This window comes from Tauraco erythrolophus, chromosome W (assembly GCF_009769465.1).
Source record: "Tauraco erythrolophus isolate bTauEry1 chromosome W, bTauEry1.pri, whole genome shotgun sequence".
Lineage (NCBI taxonomy): Eukaryota > Metazoa > Chordata > Aves > Musophagiformes > Musophagidae > Tauraco > Tauraco erythrolophus.
The window spans coordinates 587,521-613,575 of NC_141497.1; the positions used below are offsets into that span (position 1 = coordinate 587,521).

The 26,055-nt window shown below is 45.0% G+C and overlaps 1 protein-coding gene across 1 annotated transcript in view; it reads left to right on the plus strand.

Annotated features, from left to right (window-relative positions):
* LOC104375664 (homer scaffold protein 1) overlaps positions 1-26,055 on the plus strand; it is a 166,409-nt gene that overhangs the window by 103,888 nt on the left and 36,466 nt on the right. Inside the window, exons 5-6 of the mRNA XM_086630194.1 lie at positions 584-740; positions 25,735-25,845. Coding sequence (XP_086486320.1) covers positions 584-740; positions 25,735-25,845 — 268 coding nt within the window. The remainder of the gene's footprint in view (positions 1-583; positions 741-25,734; positions 25,846-26,055) is intronic.

The window sequence follows — 26,055 nt, forward strand, 5'->3', positions numbered from 1 at the left end:
TGGTGTTGAAATTCAAGACTTTAGAATTTGTAAGTAGAAATTCAATATGGTATTTAATAAAGAAAGTATATTTCAGGCATAGAAGATTTGCATTAAGACAACCAAGCTGTAGTTCCAAAGCACTACATTAGCTCTCTTTAATCAAGTTGGTGACAAATCTTTTTAAACAATATATTTCATTAAGTAGTAGATTAAAAAAGCTCTTACTCTCAATATGTATATATTAAAATGGTGACTAATCATATATATATTCTAGAATTACGTACTGTCGCTTTTGGGAAGCTGATGTAGATTTCATCATCCTTAAAATTTTATTTAAAGAAAAGTACCTTATTGAACTGGGAGGGTAGAGGTTGTTTTCCAATAATTATATATTTATATAAAGAAATCTGTTGATTAATATTTTCTGAATTTAAAGTTTTGATGATTTGAGCACTTGGATTCTCATTTGGACATCCAATCATAGGATTTTTGCATAATTCTATTTTCCCTGGATATTTTGAAAAAAAAATTATAAGACATTTTAAGAAAAAAAAAGAAAATATATTTGAGGGCTCTGACTATTCTCATTCTGTCTATGCAGTTCAACAATCAGCAAGCATTGGGAGGCAGAACTGGCCACACTCAAGGGTAATAATGCTAAGCTCACAGCAGCCCTGCTGGAGTCCACTGCCAATGTAAAACAATGGAAGCAGCAGCTCGCTGCATATCAGGAGGAAGCAGAACGTCTTCATAAGCGGGTAAGTCGAGGCAAACAGCCAGGATCCTTGAGGTAGAAGTACTAGTGACTGTATTCGCTCATTTTGAAGTAAAATAAGCTTGTTGTTGGGACTTTAAGTTAATCTTTGAGACAGAAATTAATGATGACTTTAAAGCATGCAGGATTCTTCAGCTGGGAAATTTTTTCTTTTGTAGCAATTCCTGCAGAGGGTTTTGTTACAGAAAGATTTATCTAACCTGTGATACTTAGGACATATCTGCCAGCTTTCACTCTTTATTTGCTGCCAGCTGCATCACATCTGTTCCAGGAGCTTCTCCATAGCATTACACTTTGGTCCCTCTTGCATTTAAGCCCATGGAAACTTGACATCAGATCTGTAAGTTAAAGGAACCCTGTTATAGTTTCCATATATAACAAAGACCAACAGCTTCCTTTCATCCTTGCACCTAAAGAAAACTGAATGAAGAATCAAGCTCATTATACACAATTAAAGATCTGCCTCTGCTTTCATACAGGAGAGGCAGGGTCCCATTTCCTTCACTGTAAATTTTGTTTGCAGAAGTCATTTGGCAAACCAGAAATTATAGCACAATGGGGGCAGAAATACCAGTGTTTGAGAGAGGAATAAAGTGTATGCAAGGTTGAAGGCTGCATTATGAAAACAAGTATATAATATTTTTATTTCTCTTCTCACATGTAACTCTCTCTATATTGTATAATTTATTCATCTTTATTCATATGAATTTGTCATCATAGTTTAGGACATTTTTATAGAAAGTGAATACAAGATTAGCATAAATATGGAGGGAAGATGTCTTTGATGGAGTTGTATTAGTTTTGTTAATATCAGTTAACTTAGAAAAATATCAAGGAGATTAACTCAGTTAAGAAAATAAAAACAAACAAAAGCTCTATATACTTTTTTGCATGATGATTGATTTCATGAATATGCTGACAGAAGGGAAAGGTCAAGTAGCAAACATGTCAGACGATTTGGTTTTATATGCTGTACTCTCTTAAATGAAGTAAGATAATTGGCAATTACAGTTAGCCAAATCCTGCAAATTGTGAAGGGTTCTTTCAGACCTGTGCTAGTAGTCCCAGGAACAAGGATCATATTGATCTGAGGAGGAGAAATTCAGCAGGCTGCATCTAACCTGGAGGTCTCGAAGAATAGCAAGAATTCCCTTGAGCTTGAGAAACCTGGGGAAATGGCAGGTTGTTGGAGCTGTCCTATACCTAGACTGACTTTCAGATGAGGATCTTGAAGTCCCAGCCAAATGAGTTGATAGGGAAGAATGACAATTTCCATTGGACTATAACTGCATGTGCCATAGCTGGCTGGACAAAATGCATGAAGTGTAATTAAAACTGGTGCTTTTTGCAAAGTGCTTTCATTTCAAGAAATTGGCAGTTGCTGACAAAATTGCTTTGCTTCAGAAATTTTCCAGTCAGGAACAAGCTTGTCATGTGTATTTGTACAGAGAGCTTTTCACTTTGTCATCTCATTTAAGCTTTTCCTCTGGAAGGGTGGAAGTTCTAACTTGTGCTCCAGGTTTGTGAATAGATGATAATAGTAGTTGTTGATAAAATTATTTAAATTATAACCTTATATTATAATTACTACAGTGCAAAAGTTCAAGTGGATTTGATCACCAGGTTCAGGTTTTACAGTGAAGAACTCATTGCTAAAACATGGACATAATGAGGTAGCATTCTTCATACTAAAATGTATTAACAGCTTTTGTTGCAAAGCTGAGACAATACAGCAGTTGAATTATTTGCCCGCCCTGTCATGGGGAGACCCAATCAGAAAAGACGGGCAAGGCACTGTGATAGAAGATCCCTTTTTCTTGATGTTACTCTCACTCTTAGTAAAATCTTATTTTAAATCTGTTATTAGAAAATACAATTAATGAATATAGGAATTCTTAGCATGTCACTTTGCTTGTACCTGATACTAGAGTTAACAGAAGTAGTAACCCAATCTTTGTAGCTACATTCATTAATAGCTGATTATTTTTTATAACCTTTGCCCAGCAAATATCCTGCAATTATTTTGTGCTAAGTCACTGTATCGTGTTATCTTTCTGTTAGGTTTATCTGTTAAGCTCGGTATAAACACATAGCTGCAATTGATCAAAAAAATGTTCCTCAAATTTGAATCTGTCTCACCTGAGATTATGTAGAAGTTATACATCAAGTCTAAGATGGTCATCTTTTTTTCTTGCAATTCATGGAGAGTGTAGTGGATTTATAATAAAAGGACTGAGGGTCGAGACAAGAACCTAGAGGGAGCACCCACCAACCATGGTCTCGGGCAAAACAGACTCGGCTTTCTTAAAACAAAACAATTTATTAACAGTTGCTTAAAAAGGACAAAGGGAAATATAACCGGTTACTTGAGAGGATAAAGAGAAAACAAGGCCAGATCTTAAAAACGACACCTCCCCACCCCTCTTTCCTTTTGTTCCCGGCTCTACCTTTCCCCCAGCGGTGCAGGGGACAGGGAATGGGGGAGTGCAGGTCAGTTCATCCATGTTGTTACTGCTGCTCCTTTCTTAAAGGAGAAGGAGTCCTTACACCATTTTCCCTTGCTCCAGTGGATCCCCTACTCACGAGGAAAATCCACAAACTTCTCCAGCGTTAGTTCTACCTGCAGGACGCAATCCTTCCCCATCGGATTGCTCCAGTGTGGGCTTTTCCACAGTCTCGAATTCTTAGGGAGCTGTGGCCACTCGCTTCGGTGTGGTTCGTCCCACGGACTCTAGATGCCTCAATACATCATAGTGCATCCCATGCTCCATTATTAACAGTTACTCGTCGTGCATCCCATGCTCCACAACCTCTCTCAGGCTCAGGCATCTCTTCCCCGACGTGGGCATCTCCACAGGCCGCGAGTGGGTCTCTGCTCCGCCGAGCCCATTGTGGCTGCAGGGGGGCCGCCTGCCATCTCACCACCAGTTGCAAGGGAACACTCAGCTCCGGCACACCTCGTCCCGCTCCATCTTCACTGACCTGGTGTCTGTGTGGCCATTTCTCTCAGGTCTTAGTCCTCTCTGGGTGAACTCGGCCCAGTGAGCACTCCGGGAGCGGGGTGCTCCCTGAGTTCCCCAAGCGGCTCCGTCGCCGCCATCTTGAGCACGTGGCGCCGGCCCGGCGCGGGCAGCCGCCTGGCCGGGGCCAGGGAGCGAGGGCAGCGCCCTCCTCCCTTCTCGCTCCTGGGCAAAGCACCTTTTCTATTCCTTTGTCCCAACTTAAATAGGGCAATTCGCAGAGGCACCGATGATTGGCTCAACCCCGAGGTGGATGGGAGTCCGATCTGGTGGCACAGGGAGCAAATCCCCTCTCCTACCACCAGAACCCGCTCCCCCACATCGAACTATCACAGAGAGACAGAAGCATGAAGAATAGGCGTCCCAGTCTAAGAAAATTAAGGTGTTGAGTTGAATTTGCTCCTTTAAGTGCTTGTCTTTCCCCATAGGATAATCATCAAGATATAAAAATACTTTTAGTCAGATGAAAGGAACCCAATCCTTAGTTCACAGTATCACCAAATAATTTAGCATGGAGGGGAATTTTGAAGGTTATCTGGCCCAATTCCCCACTGAAAGCAGGGCCAGCTTTGAAGTTAGATCCAACTCCAGGGTTGGATTAGGTTACTCAGGACTGTGAGTCAAGTGTCGAAAAACAGAGATCACACAGCCTCTCTGGGCAGCCTGTTCCAATGTTTGACCACCCTTCTTGCCAAATTATTTTTCCTAAAATCTAATTGGAATTTGCTGTGCTGCAACTCGCATCTGTTGCCAATTCAGAAGAAAAATGGTTTTTGATCCAAAAGAACCTTTGTTCAGAAAAGTTGAATAGAAATGCTCCTAGAAAAATTTATTTCAAGGAGAAACAAAAGTTTTGAAACTAATTTACGTGTTCAACTGTAATGTACTTGGTGTTTTATATGGAAAAGTTGGCTGTCACAGTATCTTGCCCACTGGAGAAGAATATGTGTAAATATGTATGCATTGGAGGGATGCACTCACTTACAAGATCATAGTCATAGAATGATTAGGGCTGGAAGGGACCTTCAAAGGTCATCTAGTCCAACCCCCCTGCAAGGAACAGGGATATCTCCAACTAGATCAGGTTGCTCAGGGCCTCGTCCAACCTGGCCTTGAAAGTCTTCAGGGATGGAGCATCCACCACCTCTCTGGGCAACCTGTTCTAGTGTTCTACAACTCTCATGGTAAAAATTTTTTCCTAATATCCAATCTGAATCTACCTCCCTCTATTTTAAAACCATTACCCCTTGTCCTATCACAACAGGCCTTCCTGAACAGCCTCTCCCCATCTTTCTTGTAGGCCCCCTTGAGGTACTGGAAGGCCGCTATAAGGTCACCCCGGAGCCTCCTCTTCTCCAGGCTGAACAGCCCCAACTCTTTCAGCCTGTCCTCATAGGAAAGGTGCTCCAGCCCTCTTATCATCTTCGTGGCCCTCCTCTGGACCCTCTCCAACTGGTCCATGTCCTTCTTATGTTGGGGGCTCCAGAACTGGACGCAGTACTCCAGATGAGGTCTCACGAGGGCAGAGTAGAGGGGGAGAATCACCTCCCTCGACCTGCTGGCCACGCTCCTCTTGATGCAGCCCAGGACGCGGTTGGCCTTCTGGGCCGCAAGAGCACATTGCCGGCTCATATTGAGCTTCTCGTCCACCAGTACTCCCAAGTCCTTCTCCTCAGGGCTGTTCTCGATCCATTCACCACCCAGTCTGTATTTGTGCCTGGGATTGCCACGACCCAGATGTAGGACCTTGCATTTGGCCTGGTTGAACTTCATGAGGTTGGTACGGGCCCACCTCTCCAGCCTGTCGAGGTCCCTCTGGATGGCATCCCTCCCTTCCAGCGTGTCGACGGCACCACACAGCTTGGTGTCATCGGTGAACTTGCTGAGGGTGCACTCCATGCCACTGTCCACGTCACCGACAAAGATGTTGAAGAGGGCCAGGCCCAACACGGACCCCTGAGGGACGCCACTTGTGACCGGTCTCCACTTGGACATTGAGCCGTTGACCACAACTCTCTGAGTGCGGCCATTGAGCCAATTCCTTATCCACCGAGTGGTCCATCCATCAAAACCATGCCTCTCTAGTTTAGAGAGAAGAATGTCATGTGGGACAGTGTCAAAAGCTTTGCACAAGTCCAGGTAGACTATGTCAGTTGCTCTTCCCTTATCCATCAATGCTGTAGCCTCATCATAGAAGGCCACCAAACTAGTCAGGCACAATTTGCCCTTAGTGAAGCCATGTTGGCTGTCACCAATCACCTCCTTATTTTCTATGTGCCTTAGCATAGTCGCCAGGAGGATCTGCTCCATGATCTTGCTGGGCACAGAGGTGAGACTGACCGGCCTGTAGTTGCCCGGGTCCTCCTTGTTCCCCTTTTTAAATATGGGGGTTATGTTCCCTCTCTTCCAGTCATCGGGGACCTCGCCAGACCACCACGACTTCTCAAATACAATGGCCAGTGGCTTGACAACTTCATCCGCCAGTTCCTTCAGGACCCGCGGATGGGTCTCATCAGGTCCCATGGACTTGTGCACCTTCAAGTTCCTCAGATGTTCCCGAACCTGCTCTTCAAGTACAGTGGGTGGTGGTTCATCCTCACAGTCCCTGCTAGTTCTTTCCACAGCTTGGGTGGTAAGACAAGAGGCTTTATCAGTGAAGACTGAGGCAAAAAAGTCATTGAGTAACTCAGCCTTCTCTATGTCCCGGGTAACCAGAGCACCAGTATCCTTCCGGAGGGGGCCTACATTCTCCTTGGACTTCCTTTTGTCCCCTACATACCTATAGAAGCTTTTCTTATTGCTTTTTATATCCCTTGCCAAATTCAATTCCTTCAGGGCTTTAGCCTTCCTCACTTGATCCCTGGTCACTCGTACATCTTCTCTGTATTCCTCCCAGGCTATCTGTCTCTGCTTCCACCCTCTATAGGCTAACCTCTTCATTTTCAGTTGGTCCAGGAGCTAGTCTTATAAAACAGACCAGCCTCCAAAATGAAGAATGGTACTGCCAACACTAGCTACTATATTTAGTTCAATTTAATAATATATTATGTGGCTTATATATAATGCAATTGTGGTATTCACTCTTTTATGTGCTTTAGGTTTATATACAAGTTTTGGTGCCTGAGTCATGTGTCTGCAAGCTACAGCAGACTCATATCCTCTGTCAAGTGTGGTGTGTGAGAGGAAGTAATGCAAATTGATTAGTAAACTTTGCATTATTATTTCCATCTTTATTTTCATCTTTATATAAATAGCCTTATAAATAACCTGTATTGAGTTTGCATGGCAAGGTTTTGGTAGTGGGGAGGGCTACAGGGGTGGCTTCTGTGAGAAGCTGCCCCTATGTCTGACAGAGCCAATGCCAGCTGGCTCCAAGACAGACCCGCTGCTGGCCAAGGCTGAGCCAATCAGTGACGGTGGTAGTGCCTCTGTGATAACATTTTTAAGAAAGGGAAAAAAACAATTGCACAAGAGAAAACTTCAACCAGAGAGGAGTGAGAATATGTGAGAGAAACATCTCTGCAGACACCAAGATCAGTGAAGAAGGAGGGGGAGGAGGTGCTCCAGGCACTGGAGTAGAGATTCCCCTGCAGCCTGTGGTGAAGATCATGGTGAGGGGTGAGGCAGGCTGTCCCTCTGCAGCCCATGGAGATTAATGGTGGAGCAGATATCCACCTGCAGCCTGTGGAGGACCCCACGCCAGAGCAGGTGGATGCCCGAAGGAGACTGTGACCCCATGGGAAGCCTGTGCTGGAGCAGGCTCCTGGCAGGACCTGTGGATGCATGGAGAGAGGAGCCCACGCTGGAGCGGGTTTGCTGGCAGGACTTGTGATCCTGTGGGGGACCCATGCTGGAGCAGTTCGTGAAGAACTGCAGCTCGTGGGAAGGACTAACATTGGAGAAGTTCATGGAGAAATGTATCTTGTGGGAGGAATCCCACGCTGGGGCAGGGGAAGAGCATGAGGAGTCCTCCCCCTGAGGAGGAAGGAGTAGCAGAGACAACATGTGATGAACTGACTGCAACCACCATTTGCTGTCCCCCTGCGCCACTGGGGGAGGGAAAGGAGGTAGAGAATTCAGGAGTAAAGTTAAGCCTGGGAAGAAGGGAGGGGTGGAGGGAAGGTGTTTCAAGATTTGGTTTTATTTCTCATTATCCTACTCTGATTTGATTGGTAATAAATTAAACTAATTTCCTCGAGTCAAGTCTGTTTTGCCCATAATTAGTGAATTATCTCTCTCTGTCCTTATCTTGACCCACAAGCCTTTTGTTATATTTTCTCTCCTCTGTTCAGCTAAGGAGGGGAGTAATAGAGTGGCCTTCAGCCAGGATCAACTCACCACAAGCAGTTATTAAAGTTCAGAAGAAGTACAGGATGCCATATAAGCCATCTGTTCAGAGTATCCAAAAAATTTCTATAGAAAATCTTTGCAGACCCCTTAGCAGTCACCTCCACGTTTCCACCAGCTGCATGAATAATCGAATAACCAAAACTCCATTTTAAACATGCAGATTTGTGATAAAGTTACTTGCTGAATCAGAGCCCATATTGTGCACTTCTTGCTTGCTGAGAAGTCAGTGCTTATTGAACAATCTAAAGAACCTGAAGGTGGACAAGTCCATGGGACCTGATGAGGTGCATCCGTGGGTCCTGAGGGAACTGACAGATGAAGTTGCTAAGCCGCTATCCATCATATTTCAGAAGCCATGGCAGTCTGGTGAAGTTCCCACTGACTGGAAAAGGGGAAACATAGCCCCCATATTTAAAAAGGGAAAAAAAGACAACCCAGGGAACTACAGGCCAGTCAGTCTCACCTCTGTGCCCAGCAAGATCATGGAGCAGATCCTCCTGGCGACTATGCTAAGGCACATAGAAAATAAGGAGGTGATTGGTGACAGCCAACATGGCTTCACTAAGGGCAAATTGTGCCTGACTAGTTTGGTGGCCTTCTATGATGAGGCTACAGCATTGATGGATAAGGGAAGAGCAACTGACATAGTCTACCTGGACTTATCCAAAGCATTTGATACTGTCCCACATGACATCCTTGTCTCTAAACTGGAAAGACATGGTTTTGATGGATGGACCACTCAGTGGATAAGGAATTGGCTGGATGGTCGCACTCAAAGAGTTGTGGTCAACGGTTCAATGTCCGAGTGGAGGCCAGTGACGAGTGGTGTTCCTCATGGGTCAGTACTGGGGCCAGTGCTATTTAACATCTTTGTTGGTGACATGGACAGTGGGATCGAGTGCACCCTCAGCAAGTTTGCAGATGACACCAAGCTGTGTGGTGTTGTGGACACGCTGGAGGGAAGGGGTGCCATCCAGAGGTGTCACTGCCGTCTCGGGGACGGAGAGAAGAACGACACAGAATTCAGGTGCAGGAGAAAGAGCCAACGCCAACAGCAGGAGGAGCAGCAGCAGCAGCAGTATCAGCAGCGGCAGCAGCAGCATCAGCAGCATCAGCCGTTTATTAATTACAAATCCGTATATATATATAAAATATGGTTCACAAGGATGGCCAAGGCAATTGGTCGCTTGACCATCCACCTCCCAGAGTGATTGGCTAAATGCTACAACACCCATTTCAAAACAACTTTCCCAGTGTGCCATAAACAAGACTGCATAACAAGCTACAGGTGCAAGATAAAGTCTTAGTTTACAAAAACCTCAAACTGTTTCTCAGCTAGCCTGCATGGGAAAAAGAACTTTCACAGGATGCTGCAGTAGCTGGAAAATTTCTGCTTCTAGCCTTTTTGTATCCACAATTCCCCCTTTTTGTTTAAGACTAATTTAAAGTGGGCAGAGAGATTCTCCAGCAATGCCATAAGAGATACACATATAGCAAACCCAGTTATACGTCCAGTCATTAATTCTAAATAGCCTTAAGGGCTCTACATTCTGACTCCATAACATAAGAAGCTTTAAGTTCAGTCTCTGTTTGTAGAAGGACCGGGCTGATGGTCGATGTCTTGGTCGTCATCAGGAGGATCATCAATCGAATGATCCGCATTCTGGCCGTCATTTGAAGGTTGCCTTGGAGGTTGCCTGTTCTGCTTCTGGTGCCGCAGGTCAGGGCGAACGCATCGTGCAGGTAGCCATCGTACCCCAGTATCTGTGGAAACGCAAGCATACCCACGACCCCAAGCAATAAGCTCACACGGGCCTTCCCACTTCTTAGTGAGTAGGTCCCGTACCCAGACTTTCGCTCGAGGCAGGTGCGTCTCACCTGAAGACTGCAACGAAAGAAAATGATTCAGAATAACAGGATTATTTGAATTTGGTGGCACTGTAAGATGATTAATTGTATATAATGCTTTTTCTAGTCGACTCTGTGGGGTTTCTCCATGCATTCCCCCTTTTTGTTTCTCTAAAACACGCTTCAAAGTGCCATGAGCGCGTTCAACAATGGCTTGGCCAGTAGGAGAATGCGGAATACCTAAAGTATGATTTACACCCCATAGGTGTAAAAACTGCCGTGTCTTCTGTGAGACATAGGCCGGGCCATTATCGGTTTTCACAGAAAAAGGCACGTCCAAGACCACAAAGGCGAGTTTCCAATGGGCAATGACATTGCGACCTTTCTCCCCAGTATGAGCAGACGCCCACATAGCTGAGGAGAAAGTGTCAATAGGCACGTGCACATACTTAAACCTGCCAAATTCAGGAACATGCGTTACATCCGTCTGCCAAAGCTGCAGGGCCTTTAGGCCCCTGGGGTTTACCCCCGATGGCAGAGGTGCCGCAAGTCCGTGGCAGTCAGTGCAAGCACTGACAATGTCCCGAGCCTCAGTGGGCGTTAAGTGGAACTGTTTCTGCAGGGTATGCGCACTTTGATGGAAAAAACTATGCGATGCTTTGGCTTGTGCAATTTTGTCAGGCTGAGGCGCTACCCAAGCAGGGTTAGCTAGCATGTCAGCCCTGGCATTGCCTTCTGTTATAAAACCTGGCAAGTTGGTGTGACTATGGATATGCAAAATGTAATACAGATGAACTCGAGCTTGAATTGCACACCACAAAGTTTTCAATAGTGAAAACAGAGCCGCATTATTCACTTCCTTCAAAAGTGAACAATCTAAGCGTTGGGTTATGTCTGCTACGTAGGCAGAATCAGTGACCAAATTCAAAGGTACCTGAGAGAACCGCTGAAAAGCCATGGCAACAGCCCTCAGTTCAACCAACTGGGCTGAGCCTGACTCGTGGCCTTCCAGCACCTGCCACTCAGATTCCTCCTTCCAGGTAACAATAGCTTTCCCGGTTTTCCCGGACCCGTCGGTGAAGACGGTGGGTCCTTGCACTGGCACCCGACTATTTTTTGGCCACAAGGTAAAGCTTGTCGATTTTGCCAATTGCAGTAATTTATGGCTGGGCAGATGATAAGCAACCTGTCCCGAAAAGTTTTGCAGCGCACTTTGCAGAGGAGCACTGTTAGTAAGGCTCCACTCAAAGTGTTCCTGCTGTACTGGAAGAACAATTGTTGCAGGATCCGCTGCCATTAATTGCAAACACCTTTGGCGGCATTTGATTATCAGACAAGCGATCAATTCAAACAATGTGGATGCTGTCTTTTTTGGCTGATGTGGCAAAAAGACCCATTCCAGAATATGCAAAGGATCGGGCCACTGTTTATTCCACTGGCCAATGATACCTGTAGGATGAAAATCTGGAGTGGTAATGAAAACAGTGATATCAATGGAGGGATCCACTCGATAAACCTGACGAGCAGAAACAGCCTGTTGAACCTCCTCCAGCACTCGTCGCGCTTCAGGAGTCAATTTCCGAGCTGAATTCAACTCGGGGTCCCCCTTTAAAATATGAAAAAGCGGGGAAAGTTGTGCTGTGGTTAGCCCTAGATAGGGACGTAACCAATTGATGATACCCAGCAATTTCTGAGCATCATTCAGGGTTTTAATAGAACCCGAGAATTGCACCTCTTGGTGTTGTATAGCTTGATCCAGAATTTTGACTCCTAAATATTTCCAAGGAGGATGCTTTTGAACTTTCTCCGGAGCCACCTGCAATCCATAAGAATGCAGAGCAGCGAGCAGCCGAGGCTGTATCCTCAGCAGCTCGTCCTGGGTGGATGCTGCCACCAGGATATCATCCATGTAATGGTAGCAGTATGCCTCAGGAAACTGCTCGCGGACTCCGGACAAAGCTTGAGCGACATACCATTGGCAGATAGTCGGGCTGTTCTTCATGCCCTGAGGTAGAACCTTCCATTGATACCTCTTCGCAGGTTCGGCATTGTTAACTGCAGGCACAGTAAAAGCAAATTTTGGCTTGTCATCAGGATGTAAAGGAATAGTGAAAAAGCAATCCTTCAAATCAATGATCAGGATTTCCCACCCTGCTGGAATCATGGTGGGTGAGGGCATACCAGGCTGCAATGCCCCCATACTTTCCATCACTGCATTGATTTTCCGGAGATCCTGCAACAATCTCCATTTTCCTGATTTTTTCTGAATTACAAAAACAGGAGTGTTCCAGGGACTAGTGGAAGGCTCAAGGTGTCCCTGTTGTAATTGTTCCTGAACTAACTGATGAAGGGCGACTAGTTTCTCTTTTGGTAGGGGCCACTGGGGTTGCCAGATGGATTTGCTTACTAGCCACCGCAAAGGCAGCGTAGGATACTCTGCGCCCTTCAGCACAGTGGCCCCCATCAAAAATTTGTCCCAATCCGTACCCCCCAAGCCGCCAATACATCCCGCCCCCAGAGGTTAAGCGGAGCTGCAGTGACATAGGGCCGAACTGTAGCTGTTTGCCCCTCTGCATTTTTCACCACCACAGGTTGTTCGCTTAAATAGCTCTGTGTGGTTCCCCCCAACCCTGCAATGGCTGACCCCACAGGGGCTAAAGGCCACGTAGGAGGCCACGCAGAGAAGGAGATGATTGTCACGTCAGCGCCCGTGTCGATCAAACCTCGGAGCTGAATCTTGGACGGCTGGGCATTTGGCAGGATTAGGGTACATGTCATCTGCGGCTTTTGGCTAGAGATGTCTGCGGTCCAGAAGACCTGCGGAAGTCCCGTAGATCCAAAGCCGCCATCTTCATGACTTCGTTGTTCTGTCCTGGGAACACATGACTTGAAAGGCACAAGTTGAGCAATTTGAGTCTTTTCAGGAATAGTGACGGGGGGGTGGGTGTGGAAACCATAGCACAAATCTGGCCTGTAAAGTCAGCATCAATAACTCCTGGGTGTACAAAGATCCCTTGAGGGGTGACACTAGATCTTCCCACCAGCAATGCACTCAGTCCCTGTCCTAGGGGCCCGAATACGTTCAAGGGAACCTTATAAACATGACAGGATTCTAAGATGACTGCTGTTGCGGTGTGCACATCCACTCCGATTGATCCCTGGGTGCCGGCTCTAAGCTGGCTGAGTAGGCCTGTGTCGGTGCCATGCCCTGGGGAAGTATTTGTGTCTGAGCGCACATCCCCTTTGCGCTCCTGGTCGAGTTTCCCGAGCGTGTCAAGGGTCGACCATTGGCATGGTACATAGATTGACAGTATTTTGCAAAATGACCTGGCCTATCGCATCTCTCGCAGTGAGCAGCTTCCCTGTTCTCCTTCTTCTTCTTCTTTTGTCTAATCTGTTTCTGCTTGCTCTCAACCTTAGGTTGCCTTTTTAGTCCACGATCAGAATTTAATTGAATAGGCTGCAGAACTGCAGCCAGAGCAGACTTAGGATTATCAGATCCCACTTTGGAACAGGCTTCAACTATGTCTGTTAGCGTGGGTTCCCCTGGCAAAGCATCTATGATCTTTCTACACTCATCATTGGCATTATCTCTTGCTAGTTGTCTGCACAACAGCTGCCGCAAGGTCTCATCTTCGACCTGCTTCTCGAGGGCGGCAGCAATCTTTTCTACGAAAGATAAAAAATGCTCTTTCTGCCCCTGAGTTATTTTCACATATCGTGTTTTAGGAGCAGCCATGTCTATGCCTTTTAATAGGGCTCCCATACCAATCTTCTGAGCCTGCTCAAGGACCTGAGGATGCCAGGTGGCTTGAAGATCAGGATCAGAAAAGGCATTAGCTCCCATAAGAGCATCTGCTGGAACTCCATGTCTAGGATCAGCTGGAGGTAGTTGCATATTCCCAGCCGCAGCTTTCTCAGCCATCTTTCTCCAATTGGCCTCAAAAACTGAATATTGTACAGGTTGAAATAATACCTGACCTAAATGCTTAATATCAGATGGAGAGAGCAGGTCAGTATTCAGCACTCTAATAATCTGCATGACTTCAGGAGAACCTAGCCCATATTGTGCCACTTTGGATTGCAAATCTTGGACCACTTTCCAAGCGATAACTTCATGTGTGTCAGATCGACCTGAGTTAGGAAGAGCTTTCTGTACAGGAAAGGCTTGGATGATACCCTCTGTGGGTTCACTACCACCTTGATCTACCTGCACAGCACTTTGAGGCACTATAATAACTCGCTCAGGTCCCTTTTCATCTTTAGGCATCCCGACTTTCTCTATTAAATCCCAGTCCCCAACCTCCAGAGCCCGCCTCTTGACCGATTCCCAAAACCGCTTTGAATTTTTTGGACGCACAGTCACACTACATTCGGGAAGCGTCCATGGACGGTTGTAGGTCAGCTGTGTTACTGGTTGCCGATGTCTGACCACCGCCACAGTTTCCCGCAGTGTAGTAAGCGAGTCCGCAGTAACACCGCTTGCATCGTCGGGCCTCACGGATGAGGAAGGCTGGCAGGGCACAGGCGCCGGGCCAGCGGGCGGTGTAGAGGCGGAGGCTGTGGACGGTTGCGGAGCTACGCACGGCAATGCAGCTTGGGGGGCTGCGGCTTGCGGCGGCATCACTGTCCGTGCAAGCGCCGCCGTCGGGGGGGGTGCCGGCGCCGCGTTCGGGGCCGCGTCCTGGGCCGCCGTCGGAGGGGCTGCCGGCGCCGCACTCGGCGCCACTTCCGGGGCCGCCGTCGCGGTCGGGGGGGCTGCCGTCGGGGGGGCTGCCGTCGGGGGGGCTGCCGGCGCCGCGCTCGGGGCTGCCGTCGGGGGGGGTGCCGACGCCGCCCTCGGCGCCTGTCGCACCGCCTCCGTCAACACCACTAGTTGCTGTAGTATTTCCCGCAAAAGCGTCGTAGGCTGGTGTGCCGAGAGATCCGCCACCGGCGTTTGCGCCGGGAAATGCGCGGATGCTGGCGCGGGACACAAAGGCGCCGGAGCCGACGCCGCCGTGATACCTCCTGCCCCTCCCGGTTGCGGTAGAACCCCGGCTGCCGTGCCTGGCTGCGGCAATGGCAGAGCCGTAGGAAGGACAGATCCCGCTGCAGGCACTGAAGCAGCCGGCTGTACGGGCGGCCGTAGCGCGGAGGAGGAGGGGGGGGCCGCTGGGGCGGAGGGTGGGGGACGCTCCAACGCTTTGCTTTGACCGGTTAGTTTTGCTAACTGTTCCACTGGGGAGGGGTACTCAGGCGGAACATAATCCCGCGGGGAGGGGTAGGACCTCCGTGCAGTCCCCGCGAGTCTCTCAGTGCCCGAGGGCAGCGGAGACGCGGCAGGTACGCTGCCTGTGCTGTCCGGGGTCAGTGATCCCTCAAATAACTCATCGTCCCCTTCAGAGCCTTCACCCGCAGATTCGTCAGAGCCCGGTAATTCTTTTCCTTCTCTTCCTGCTGTCCACTTCCGCATTATACCGTATAGGGACCACCACGTACGTAGCAGGTCAAGTACGCTCTTATCTCCAAGCATGATCTCATGAAATAACTTATCCCCTAACAGTTCCCAAGCTTCTGGGTTAAGGGCAGTGTCTGGATCAGCTACAAACTCATGTTCTGCTGCCCAATTTAGCAATTCACAGAGAGCTTCATCACTTATGTCAGCTCCTGCGATCGTTATCACATTTTTGAAGGCAGAAAATATCGTGCTTTCTTTCACGGAGCTTTGCCCCATCTTCTCAGTCTAGAGTTTTGTCCCCGGAGCCTCGGGGGAAGCACGTACCTTCTAAATTCAGTTGCGGTTGTATCACGTCGGGGTCACCAAATGTCGCTGCCGTCTCGGGGACGGAGAGAAGAACGACACAGAATTCAGGTGCAGGAGAAAGAGCCAACGCCAACAGCAGGAGGAGCAGCAGCAGCAGCAGTATCAGCAGCGGCAGCAGCAGCATCAGCAGCATCAGCCGTTTATTAATTACAAATCCGTATATATATATAAAATATGGTTCACAAGGATGGCCAAGGCAATTGGTCGCTTGACCATCCACCTCCCAGAGTGATTGGCTAAATGCTACAACACCCATTTCAAAACAACTTTCCCAGTGTGCCATAAACAAGACTGCATAACAAGCTACAGGTGCAAGATAAAGTCTTAGTTTACAAAAACCTCAAACTGTTTCTCAGCTAGCCTGCATGGGAAAAAGAACTTTCACAGGACGCTGCAGTAGCTGGAAAATTTCTGCTTCTAGCCTTTTTGTATCCACACAGAGGGACCTTGACAGGCTGGAGAGGTGGGCCTGTGCGAACCTCATGAAGTTCAACAAGGCCAAGTGCAAGGTCCTGCACGTGGGTCGGGGCAGCCCCAAGCACAAGTACAGGCTGGGTGGAGAAAGGATTGAGAGCAGCCTTAAGGAGAAGGACTTGGGAGTGCTGGCGGACGAGAAGCTCAACATGAGCCGGCAATGTGCACTGGCAGCCCAGAAAGCCAACCGTATCCTGGGCTGCATCAAAAGAAGCGTGGGCAGCAGGTCGAGGGAAGTGATTCTGCCCCTCTACTCTGCTCTCGTGAGACCCCACCTGGAATACTGTGTTCAGCTCTGGAGTCCCCAACACAAGAAGGACATGGAGCTGCTGGAGCGAGTCCAGAGGAGGGCCATGGAGATGATCCGAGGGCTGGAGCACCTCTGCTATGAAGACAGGCTGAGAGAGTTGGGTCTGTTCAGCCTAGAGAAGAGAAGGCTCTGGGGTGATCTTCTTGCAGCCTTCCAGTACTTAAAGGGGACCTACAGGAAAGCTGAGGAGGAACTTTTTCCAAGGGCGTGTAGTGTTAGGACAAGGGGCAGATTTAGATTAGATATAAGGAAGAAATTTTTCACTCAGAGGGTGGTGAGGCACTGGAACAGGTTGCCCAGAGAAGTAGATGCCTCATCCCTGGAAGTGTTCAAGGCCAGGTTGGATGAGGCTTTGGGCAACCTGGTGTAGTGGAGGGTTTCTCTGCCCCTGGCAGGGGGGTTGGAACTAGCTCTTTGAGGTTCCTTCCAACCCGAACCATTCTATGATTCTATACTATGAATAACTGTTTGATTTTATATGACCAAAGAAGGATATTTTCTAAAAGTAAAAATATGAAATAAGGTGACAGAAAGTGTGGTAACAAGAAATTTATGTATGGAGTTTTGATCAAAAAATGTATTTGCAATGCACCTTTTTAATGTGATGCCTATTTCTTGTCATCCTCCCCTTAAGACTGTGTCCCTCCTACCCCCACTGAACAATCCAAACTTGTATTTAAATTTGGTTTTATTGATTAAAGAAAAAAATTATTCAAGTATAACTTCCTTCTTAAAATATTGTAATTAGCATGTTGCTAGATGCTTGGTATCATTTGTTTAACAAAGAAAATAGATGAGCATTTTGCAGGGCAAATATGGTTAGTTTGACAATTTAATCAAAACAGTGGGATTACCATTTTGCTTGTATTTGTCTATGCATTTAATTGAAACAAATATGTGTGTAGATGGACCAATCCTGAGTGCACAAAAAATGGACAACAAAGTCCATATTTTTACTTATGCAGTCCTTTCATCTGGAATTGCAAGCAAATTCTTGTTGCACTAGAAACTCCTGAAAAGGCAGAAAAAAAGGGCAATTCTTGCCCATGTGAGATCATAATGTTAAATATTGACCAAATGTTCAAGAGAGATGTTCTGGGGAGTATTAGGGTTTTCTGTAACACAGTATGATCTGGAAAGGCTAATTGTTCTAACTGTGATAGTCGAGATGTGAGAATATAGTGACTTTATTTTTGAAATTACAATCTTGCCTTAAAAAAGAGTTTATGTTTTAGAGTAGCTGTAATTATCTGCATGAGATCCATTATCCTTGTTACAGTGGAACTAATTTCTAATAAAAAGAAATCCAGAGTAATATTTTAAAAATCCTTGAGAAGAGAAACTATTGCAGAGGCTGACCACCTTCTTTGCACGGAATTAGGGGATACCAAATAAAAAATATGAGCATTTTATTTCAGGGAATATGTATTTTTCTCTCAGATGTACATTTTTGCTCCTCCAATATTCATTTCAGCTATCATAAGTTCCATATTAATTTTGAAATGGTATATGTTGTCAGTCTTGACGTTAGAGCATCAGAGCATTTCCTAGGACAGGATTTCTGAAATACAGCACGTACTCTGAGCTCCTTTTCTATGTATGATTCATAATACAAATAATCCACATTGAGCCTTTATCAAGATTCAATCCTTAGTTAATACTTACAGTTTACTAAAAAGATGTCTCCTCTTCAGTCAAAGCAGGGAAACCAGGTTATGGTAGTTTTGTTTTCTGAAATCAAAATGTGCATTCAGCTTTTTTTAAAGGATGGTGAACTGAAGGAAAGTCCTTTCTGTCTTTTTCTTTTTGCCTTGATTTGTTTTTAGAGCAGATTTGCATTTAGGACCCAAGACTATTTCATTGGTTTTTTTTCTGGTAATTCACTTTCACTGAATGTGGGGTGATACAAAAGTGTCATATACAAGATTATAATTTGGAAAAGAAATAAAAACAACCAACCAAACTGCTATCACTCTAGGTGTCCTGGTTTTGACTGGAAAAAGAGTTAATTTTTCTTTTTAGCAGCCAGAAGAGCTCTGTGTTTTGGTTTTAGTCTGAGACTTGCTCTGAGAAGAACGCTGACAGGGCACTGATGTTTATAGTTGGCACTGAGGCCTCAAGGACTTTTCAGCTGCCATGTTCTTGCCAATGTGCAGGAGCACAACAGGCTGGGAGGGAGCATAGCCGGGACAGAGGGTCCACAACTCCTCCTGTGATTTTAACTTAGACTTAGGATTGAGGGTCAAACTGGCCAATGAAGTATTCCATATCATACAATGTCATGCCCAGTATATAGATGAGAGTTGGCTGGGAAGTTGGGCTCTTTCTGTTTGGAGGGCTCTCTCAGACTCTACGTCTCTCAGAGCGCTCTCTCTCTCTTGTTCTGTTTGGGCGTTTCACTCATCCGGGATTGTGGTGTGGGGACTTATCTGTTTTGGGATCGTTTGCTGGGACAGGACAGGGGTTGGTCACTGGGTAGTGAGCAATTACACTGTGCATCACTTGCTTGTATATATTATTATATATATTTTTTCTATTATTATTATTTAAAAATTGTTCTTATCTCAACCCACAAGTCTCCTTCTCTTTTCCCCTTTAATTCTCTTCCCCATTCCCTGGGGGTGGGGGAGGATGAATGAGCAGCTGTGTGGTGTTTAGTTGCCAGCTGGGCTAAACTGCAACACTGGGTAAGGAAAAACAACATTTTCACTGAAGGATTCCTCATCCCCATCTGCATCATATTTCTAAAAAAACTAAGAAATGCTTTAAGATCCTTTTATCTGCAAGTTTTAAAAAACATCCATGAACATGCCACGACGTTTTTATGTAGTCAAAGCTTTGTAGAATAAAATATATCCTATAATTCCAAAAGTCCATTGGAGAATGAGGAAATTGCTGGAGTTAAATCCTTAGGATTAAAGGATGACATATCTGTACCCTGTTTGCTATTGCATGTATTTCGTGAACTGGTCAGATAGCTAGAAAAAATATTTGCTAATTAGATTGCAGAGAAAGGGATGTGGCCTAAAGTTAGTATTAGCATTATCAGTTGCAAATAATAATGCATGGCTGAAGCTCGAAGCATCGATTTTAGTACACTACTTATATTTTCAAATATTCCTACTGCAGTTTCATTACTTTCTTCACAAAAATCAAGCAGATGATGGATTATTCCTCTTTCATCTCTGTAGGAATGAATAACTGTGGAAAACATTTTGATATTTCTATGGCTTGAGGCATCAATGCCCATAGAGAAAAATGTGTCCTTTTCAGCAAAATCTTTAGTCGTTTTCTCAGTTGAAAAAAGTACTATATTGTTGGTAATGCACAAAACTCACCCTGCCCCCAGGTTATCATTTTATCTATGGGTAAGTCTTGGAAAAATACAATAATTAATTTGCTGTCAGAAGGGATGTATATGAATAATACTATGGTGTGCTTTTTGTTCTTTCAACAGCAACCTTGAAAAGCAATTTTCCTTATTTTCTGCATTTTCACATTTCTTAGCACCAAAAATCTCTCCAGAGTTTTTTATTCTCAAAAGCTATGCTACAATTATTTTTATGATTGACTTGTTTGCATACTGTCTTGCATCTTACTGTCCACCATGAAGAACTGAGAAGCTTCTTCTGCATAGATTATGGGAAACTTTATGCAGTTATTCCCAGTTTTGCTGAGCCACGCAACATCATTTCTCATTGTGGAAAGCAAAGGGCTCTTTTCTTCTTTGTAGAATATTGAATTATTGATGAAACAATATTATCACAGTCATAGTTATGATCCATTTAGGGATGTATCTCAACCAGCTAAAAGTACATAATTAATACTTAAATTCAGTCTTGCATGTGAGCACTCTGCCTGTTCTGTGCTGTAGCCTGAGTTAGTAGACCTTGGATATTGCATTCCACGATAAATATAAGGGATAAAAATATCTTTAGGGAACAAGTTAATAGTGTCAGGCATATCTATAAAATAGGCTACAGCTACACTGAAAATATGTTCTAATCTGTCTTTCTTTGCTTTTCTGTAGTAGTAATTTCTGTATGAAGTTTAGAAATAATTTCATGATCTGCTGGCACTGAATTTAAGATGCTGAATAAAAACTATTGTTTATTGTTATTTGAGATCAGAAGTGTACAAATTTATCTCAAGAAAGCGGTTTGAAAAAATGACTCAATCTACAGCAAACATAGCTCATATTCATTCTGTTAATAATTGCTCAGGAAGGGTTACCACTCAAAATATTTGTCATTCTCACTTCTCTGCCTCCGTCTGAAGTCTTCACTCATGAAACAGTTGTCTGTGTTGAGATTTGGTGCCATCTCCTCTCTTGATTTCTTTGTGCTTTGATTTGGTTTGTTTTCTTTGAGAGATTCTTCAGTCTTCTGAAGCTTTGAGCAGTCACTATCTTAAGCTAACATCAAGTCTGTAACTCCTTGTTGTGTTACGTAGACCGAAGCCTCACTCCTCCAGTCTTCCCAGCAGCCTAGTGTACACTAGCTGTCAGCTACAATGAAAACTTCTGCCTGGCATTCTCATCTAATTATAGGCTGTTGATCCTAGATCAAAATTTCCAGAAAACTCTCAAATGGCCTCTGCTGAGAAGTTCTAGGCTCTGCCAGAACAAGTTGCCTTGCTGTCTTATTTAAGCTGACATATTTCACACTGGAGTATGCAGTTAAGTATAATAATGGCCATATACTAAAACAGTTAACTCATTAAATAGTCACTAAAAAGCCCTTTCAGAATTTTTTTCCCTATGTGCAATCTTTACCTGGATGATAAATGCAAAATAAAGAAGCAGAGGCTAAGAAAAAAAATATTTTTTTTTGAGTCTCAAATACAAAGCCACAGTATTGACTTTTTTCAGATATGCAAGTCAGTGCAGTTTTACAATAGCACAAAATAGCAGTCTGTTGGAAGTATAACATGGCAGTCAGGAAACAGTCTAGGCGATTCCTGCAGAGTGTGGAGGACAACTTCCTATCACAACTGGTCAGTGAACCGACTAGAGAAGGTGCTCCCCTAGACCTGCTGTTTGTGAACAGAGAAGGTCTTGTGGGAGATGTGAAGGTTGGAGGACGCCTGGGGCATAGTGACCACGAGATAATAGAATTCTCAATTCTAGGGGAAGTTAGGAGGAGGAACACTAAAACGGCCAAGCTGGACTTTGGGAGAGCTGACTTTGGGCTGTTTAGAAGTCTGGTTAATAAAGTCCAATGGGAGACAGCTCTCAAGGGTAAGGGGGCGCAGGAGGGATGGTTACTACTCAAAAAGGAAATTCTGGAGGCACAGGAGCGAGCTGTCCCTGTGTGCCGGAAATCGAGCCGCCGGGGTAGAAAACCAGCTTGGATGACAAAGGAGATTTGGGAACATCTCAAAAGAAAAAGGGATGTCTATAAGTCTTGGAAGAATGGGCAGGCATCCAGGAATCAATACAGGGAGGAAGTTAGGACATGTAGGGAGATAGATAATCAGGGGGGCAAAAGCCCAATTGGAACTTAGACTAGCCAGCTCTGTAAGGGACAACAAAAAGTCCTTCTATAAATATATTAATAACAAAAGGAGGGCTAAAGATCACCTCCAGCCCCTACTGGACTCAGGGGGTACGTTAGTCACTAGGGATGAGGACAAGGCTGAGGTCCTTAATGCCTTCTTTGCCTCAGTCTTTAATAATAAGGTTAGTAGCTCCCAGGTGAGCTGGCCTTCGGTGCCTGAGAGCAGGGAGGGAGAGCAAATTGAAGCTCCTGTGATCCAAGAGGAACGGGTCAAGGATCCGCTCCTTCGGCTGGATGCCCACAAGTCTATGGGGCCTGATGGTATCCATCTGAGAGTCCTGAGAGAGCTGGCGGATGTCATTGCCAAACCCCTGTCCATTATCTTTGGGCAGTCTTGGCTCACTGGGGAAGTTCCGCTGGACTGGAGGCTGGCGGATGTTACCCCCATTAACAAAAAAGGGCGGAAGGAGGATCCGGGGAACTACAGGCCTGTCAGTCTGACCTCGGTGACGGGCAAAGTCATGGAACAGGTTATCTTGAGTGCTATTAATGAGCACATACAGGTTAACCGGGTGATCAGGCCCAGTCAACATGGGTTTATGAAAGGCAGGTCTTGCCAATCAAACCTGATCACCTTCTATGATGGGGTGACCCGCCTGGTTGACGAGGGAAGGGCTGTGGATGTAGTTTTCCTTGACCTCAGTAAAGCCTTTGATACAGTTTCTCATAATGTTCTGGTTGAGAAACTGATAACTGCTGGCCTGGATAGGCACACCCTCCTTTGGGTTAAAAACTGGCTGGATGGCCGGGCCCAAAGAGTGGTGGTAAATGGGGCTAAATCCGGCTGGAGGCCGGTCACCAGTGGGGTTCCCCAGGGCTCAGTGCTGGGTCCAGTTCTGTTTAACATCTTTATCAATGACCTGGATGAGGGGATTGAATGTACCCTCAGTAAGTTTGCAGACGACACCAAGCTGGGAGGCTGTGTCGATCTGCTCGAGGGTAGGGAGGCCCTTCAGAGGGATTTGAACAGACTGGATCGTTGGGCTGAGGCCAATGGCATGAGCTTTAATAAGGCCAAGTGCAGAGTCCTTCACTTGGGGTATAAAAACCCCAAGCATCGCTATAGGCTCGGGGAAGAGTGGCTGGAGAGCTGCCTGGCGGAGAAGGACCTGGGGATGTTGGTTGACTACCGGCTTGATATGAGCCAGCAGTGTGCCCAGGTGGCCAAAAAGGCCAATGGGATACTGGCGTGTATCAAGAATAGTGTGACCAGCAGGAGCAGGGAAGTGATCCTGCCCCTGTACTCGGCACTAGTGAGGCCGCACCTGGAATATTGTGTCCAGTTTTGGGCCCCTCGCTTTAAGAGAGATATTGAGCTCCTGGAGCGAGTCCAAAGAAGGGCGACTAAACTGGTCAAGGGGCTGGAAAATAAAACTTATGAGGAGTGGCTGAGGGAGTTGGGGCTGTTTAGCCTGGAGAAGAGAAGGCTGAGGGGAGACCTGATTACAGCCTACAAATACTTGAGAAAAGATGGTGGGGAGGTAGGGGAAGGGCTCTTTACATTAGTGATGGGTGATAGAACAAGAGGAAATGGGTATAAGCTTAGTCAGGGGAGATTCAGGTTGGATGTTAGAAAGTATTTCTTCTCTGAAAGGGTTGTCAGCCACTGGAATAGGCTGCCCAGGGAGGTGGTTGAGTCCCCATCCCTGGATGTGTTTAAGAATAGGGTGGATGATCTACTTAGCGATATGGTTTAATGGGAATTAGGGATGGTTGGACTCGATGATCTCTAAGGTCTTTTCCAACCTAGAAATCTATGAATCTATGAATCTATGAAATACAGGAATCTACATACAACTGTCGCAGCTCTGCTAGATGGTGAAGGGTTCTTGACTGGACAAGACCCTGAGCAACCAAATGTGACTTCAAAATTGGCCCTATTTTGAGCAGGGAGCCTTGACCAGATGACCACCAGGGTCCCCTTCCAGCCTAAGTTATTCTGTGTTTCTGTGATTCTTGCTGTATTTAGATATTAGTTCGGACACTGTTTAGATATAGATTTATCTCAGTCAATGTGTTGCAATTCTGCTTGGTGGGGTTTTTTTGTGTAATTATAGTGGCGAATACTGTAATAGTCACAATTGGTAGCAGTCACAAATCATCTAAACAGATATATTTTTGTGTAATTGAAGTAAATTGAGAAAATTATCCAAGACTTCAGTCGTAATGCTCAGTGGCATATAAAACTGAGTAAACTGCTATTACTTTTTTGCCATGAGCGCTGGTATTCTTTTGGGACAATTCTAGCCAATAAGATAGTTCTTGGAGGTGAGGGGTGGGGTGTTGTCTTACCAAGCTATCTCCTCATCCCTCACTCCCCTTACCCCTTCCAAGAATTTTCTGTAATCTCAGTTTCTCTCCATTTATAAGCCTGATGTGCAAAAATATCTCATCATAGTTTTCCAGTAGAAGAAATTAGACTTGTCATAGCTGTTACAGAGAGGAAGTTTATGCTCTGTGACTCAGAAAGGAGAAGCTGATAGAGGTTTTGTTTTAATTTTCTTATATTTCATCTTGACTTGCTTTTGACTTCTCCCTGCACTCAGTAATCTACCTTTTGAGCCTACAAACAGTTCAGAGTCTGAAATTACTGGCATCACAGTGGCTTCACTAACTAGACTACATCGATGCTGGAGGGCACCAACCTTGATTCCTCAAGATGTTCTTTTATCTAAGAAATAAAATTATCCTGGAGAATACATGCCCTCTCTAGGGGTTACTTCTCTGAGAAAGGTAAATGGAGACTTTAAGGTTTTCATTGCAGAATTGGGTAGCACAGAAATATACTTTGTTTGGAGAAGTTTTGGAGCCAGATTTGCTAGTTACTGTAGGTAGATGATGCACCTCTGTTGAAGATGATATATTAGGATTGACAGGCACATATCTTCTGGAAAAAATTAGTTATTGTATTTTTAGTATTTTAACAGTTTGTTAGTAAAGAAAAAGGATTTAGTGCAGACATTCACACAGACATATGTTTGATGCCTACTAAGAGGAACCTTACAAATCCAAATTGTGTCATTAGCTGTTGTCTTTGTGACTGAGAGATGAGATCTGAAAGTAGAGGAAGTAAGAAGTTGGCAGCTGTACATTGGTGGCTGAGTGTCTGCTATTACATTGTTGATGCTGAGTCAGAAATTGAGGCTGTGAAATGTTAATTGGCTTGCTAGGAAGTAGGTGAGCATTGTGGCTTAGTTGATTAAGATAGTGCAACATTAAGAAGTGTCAGATGGAGAGGTTAGTCAGACAGATCTGTGTTTAATTTTCTAGACGTTACTGTCTCTGAAATGGTAATTCAGCTTCTTTCATAAAATTTTCAATAATTAGTAAGTATAACTTTTAATTAATGTTTTTTCAGCCTGAAACTTACTAAATTTATTGTTTCCAAGATATTACAGTAAACATTAGAAGTCATAGCAACCATTTTATGCAAAACAAATTTTTAAGGAATTTTATGCTAACTTCACAAGAACACCTTCACCATTTTAATCAACATAAGTCATCCAGAACTAAGGGTATATTTCAAATGCAATCGTTTATGCTATTAAGTAATAACACCTTGAATTTGTTGCAATTAATTCTGTATGTGTTGCTTGTACTTATTTCAACAGGTGACTGAGCTAGAGTGTGTGAGCAGTCAAGCCAATGCAGTCCACACACATAAAACAGAATTAAACCAGACAATACAGGAGTTAGAGTCTATGCTGAAGAAAAAAGAAGAGGTATTTGCTAATGTTTATTCTTGGCTTTTCTGTTACGTCATTTCTAAAGGTTTTCAATATTAAACTTGTGATGGCTGGTAAATACTGTATTATTTCCTATAGATGTTATGAAGTAAAATCCATTTTTCAACTTCTTTGAAATGATTAATATTTTTCTGTATGCATAATTAGATCAGTTCAATATAGAGCTGAGTATCTGAATAACAACAA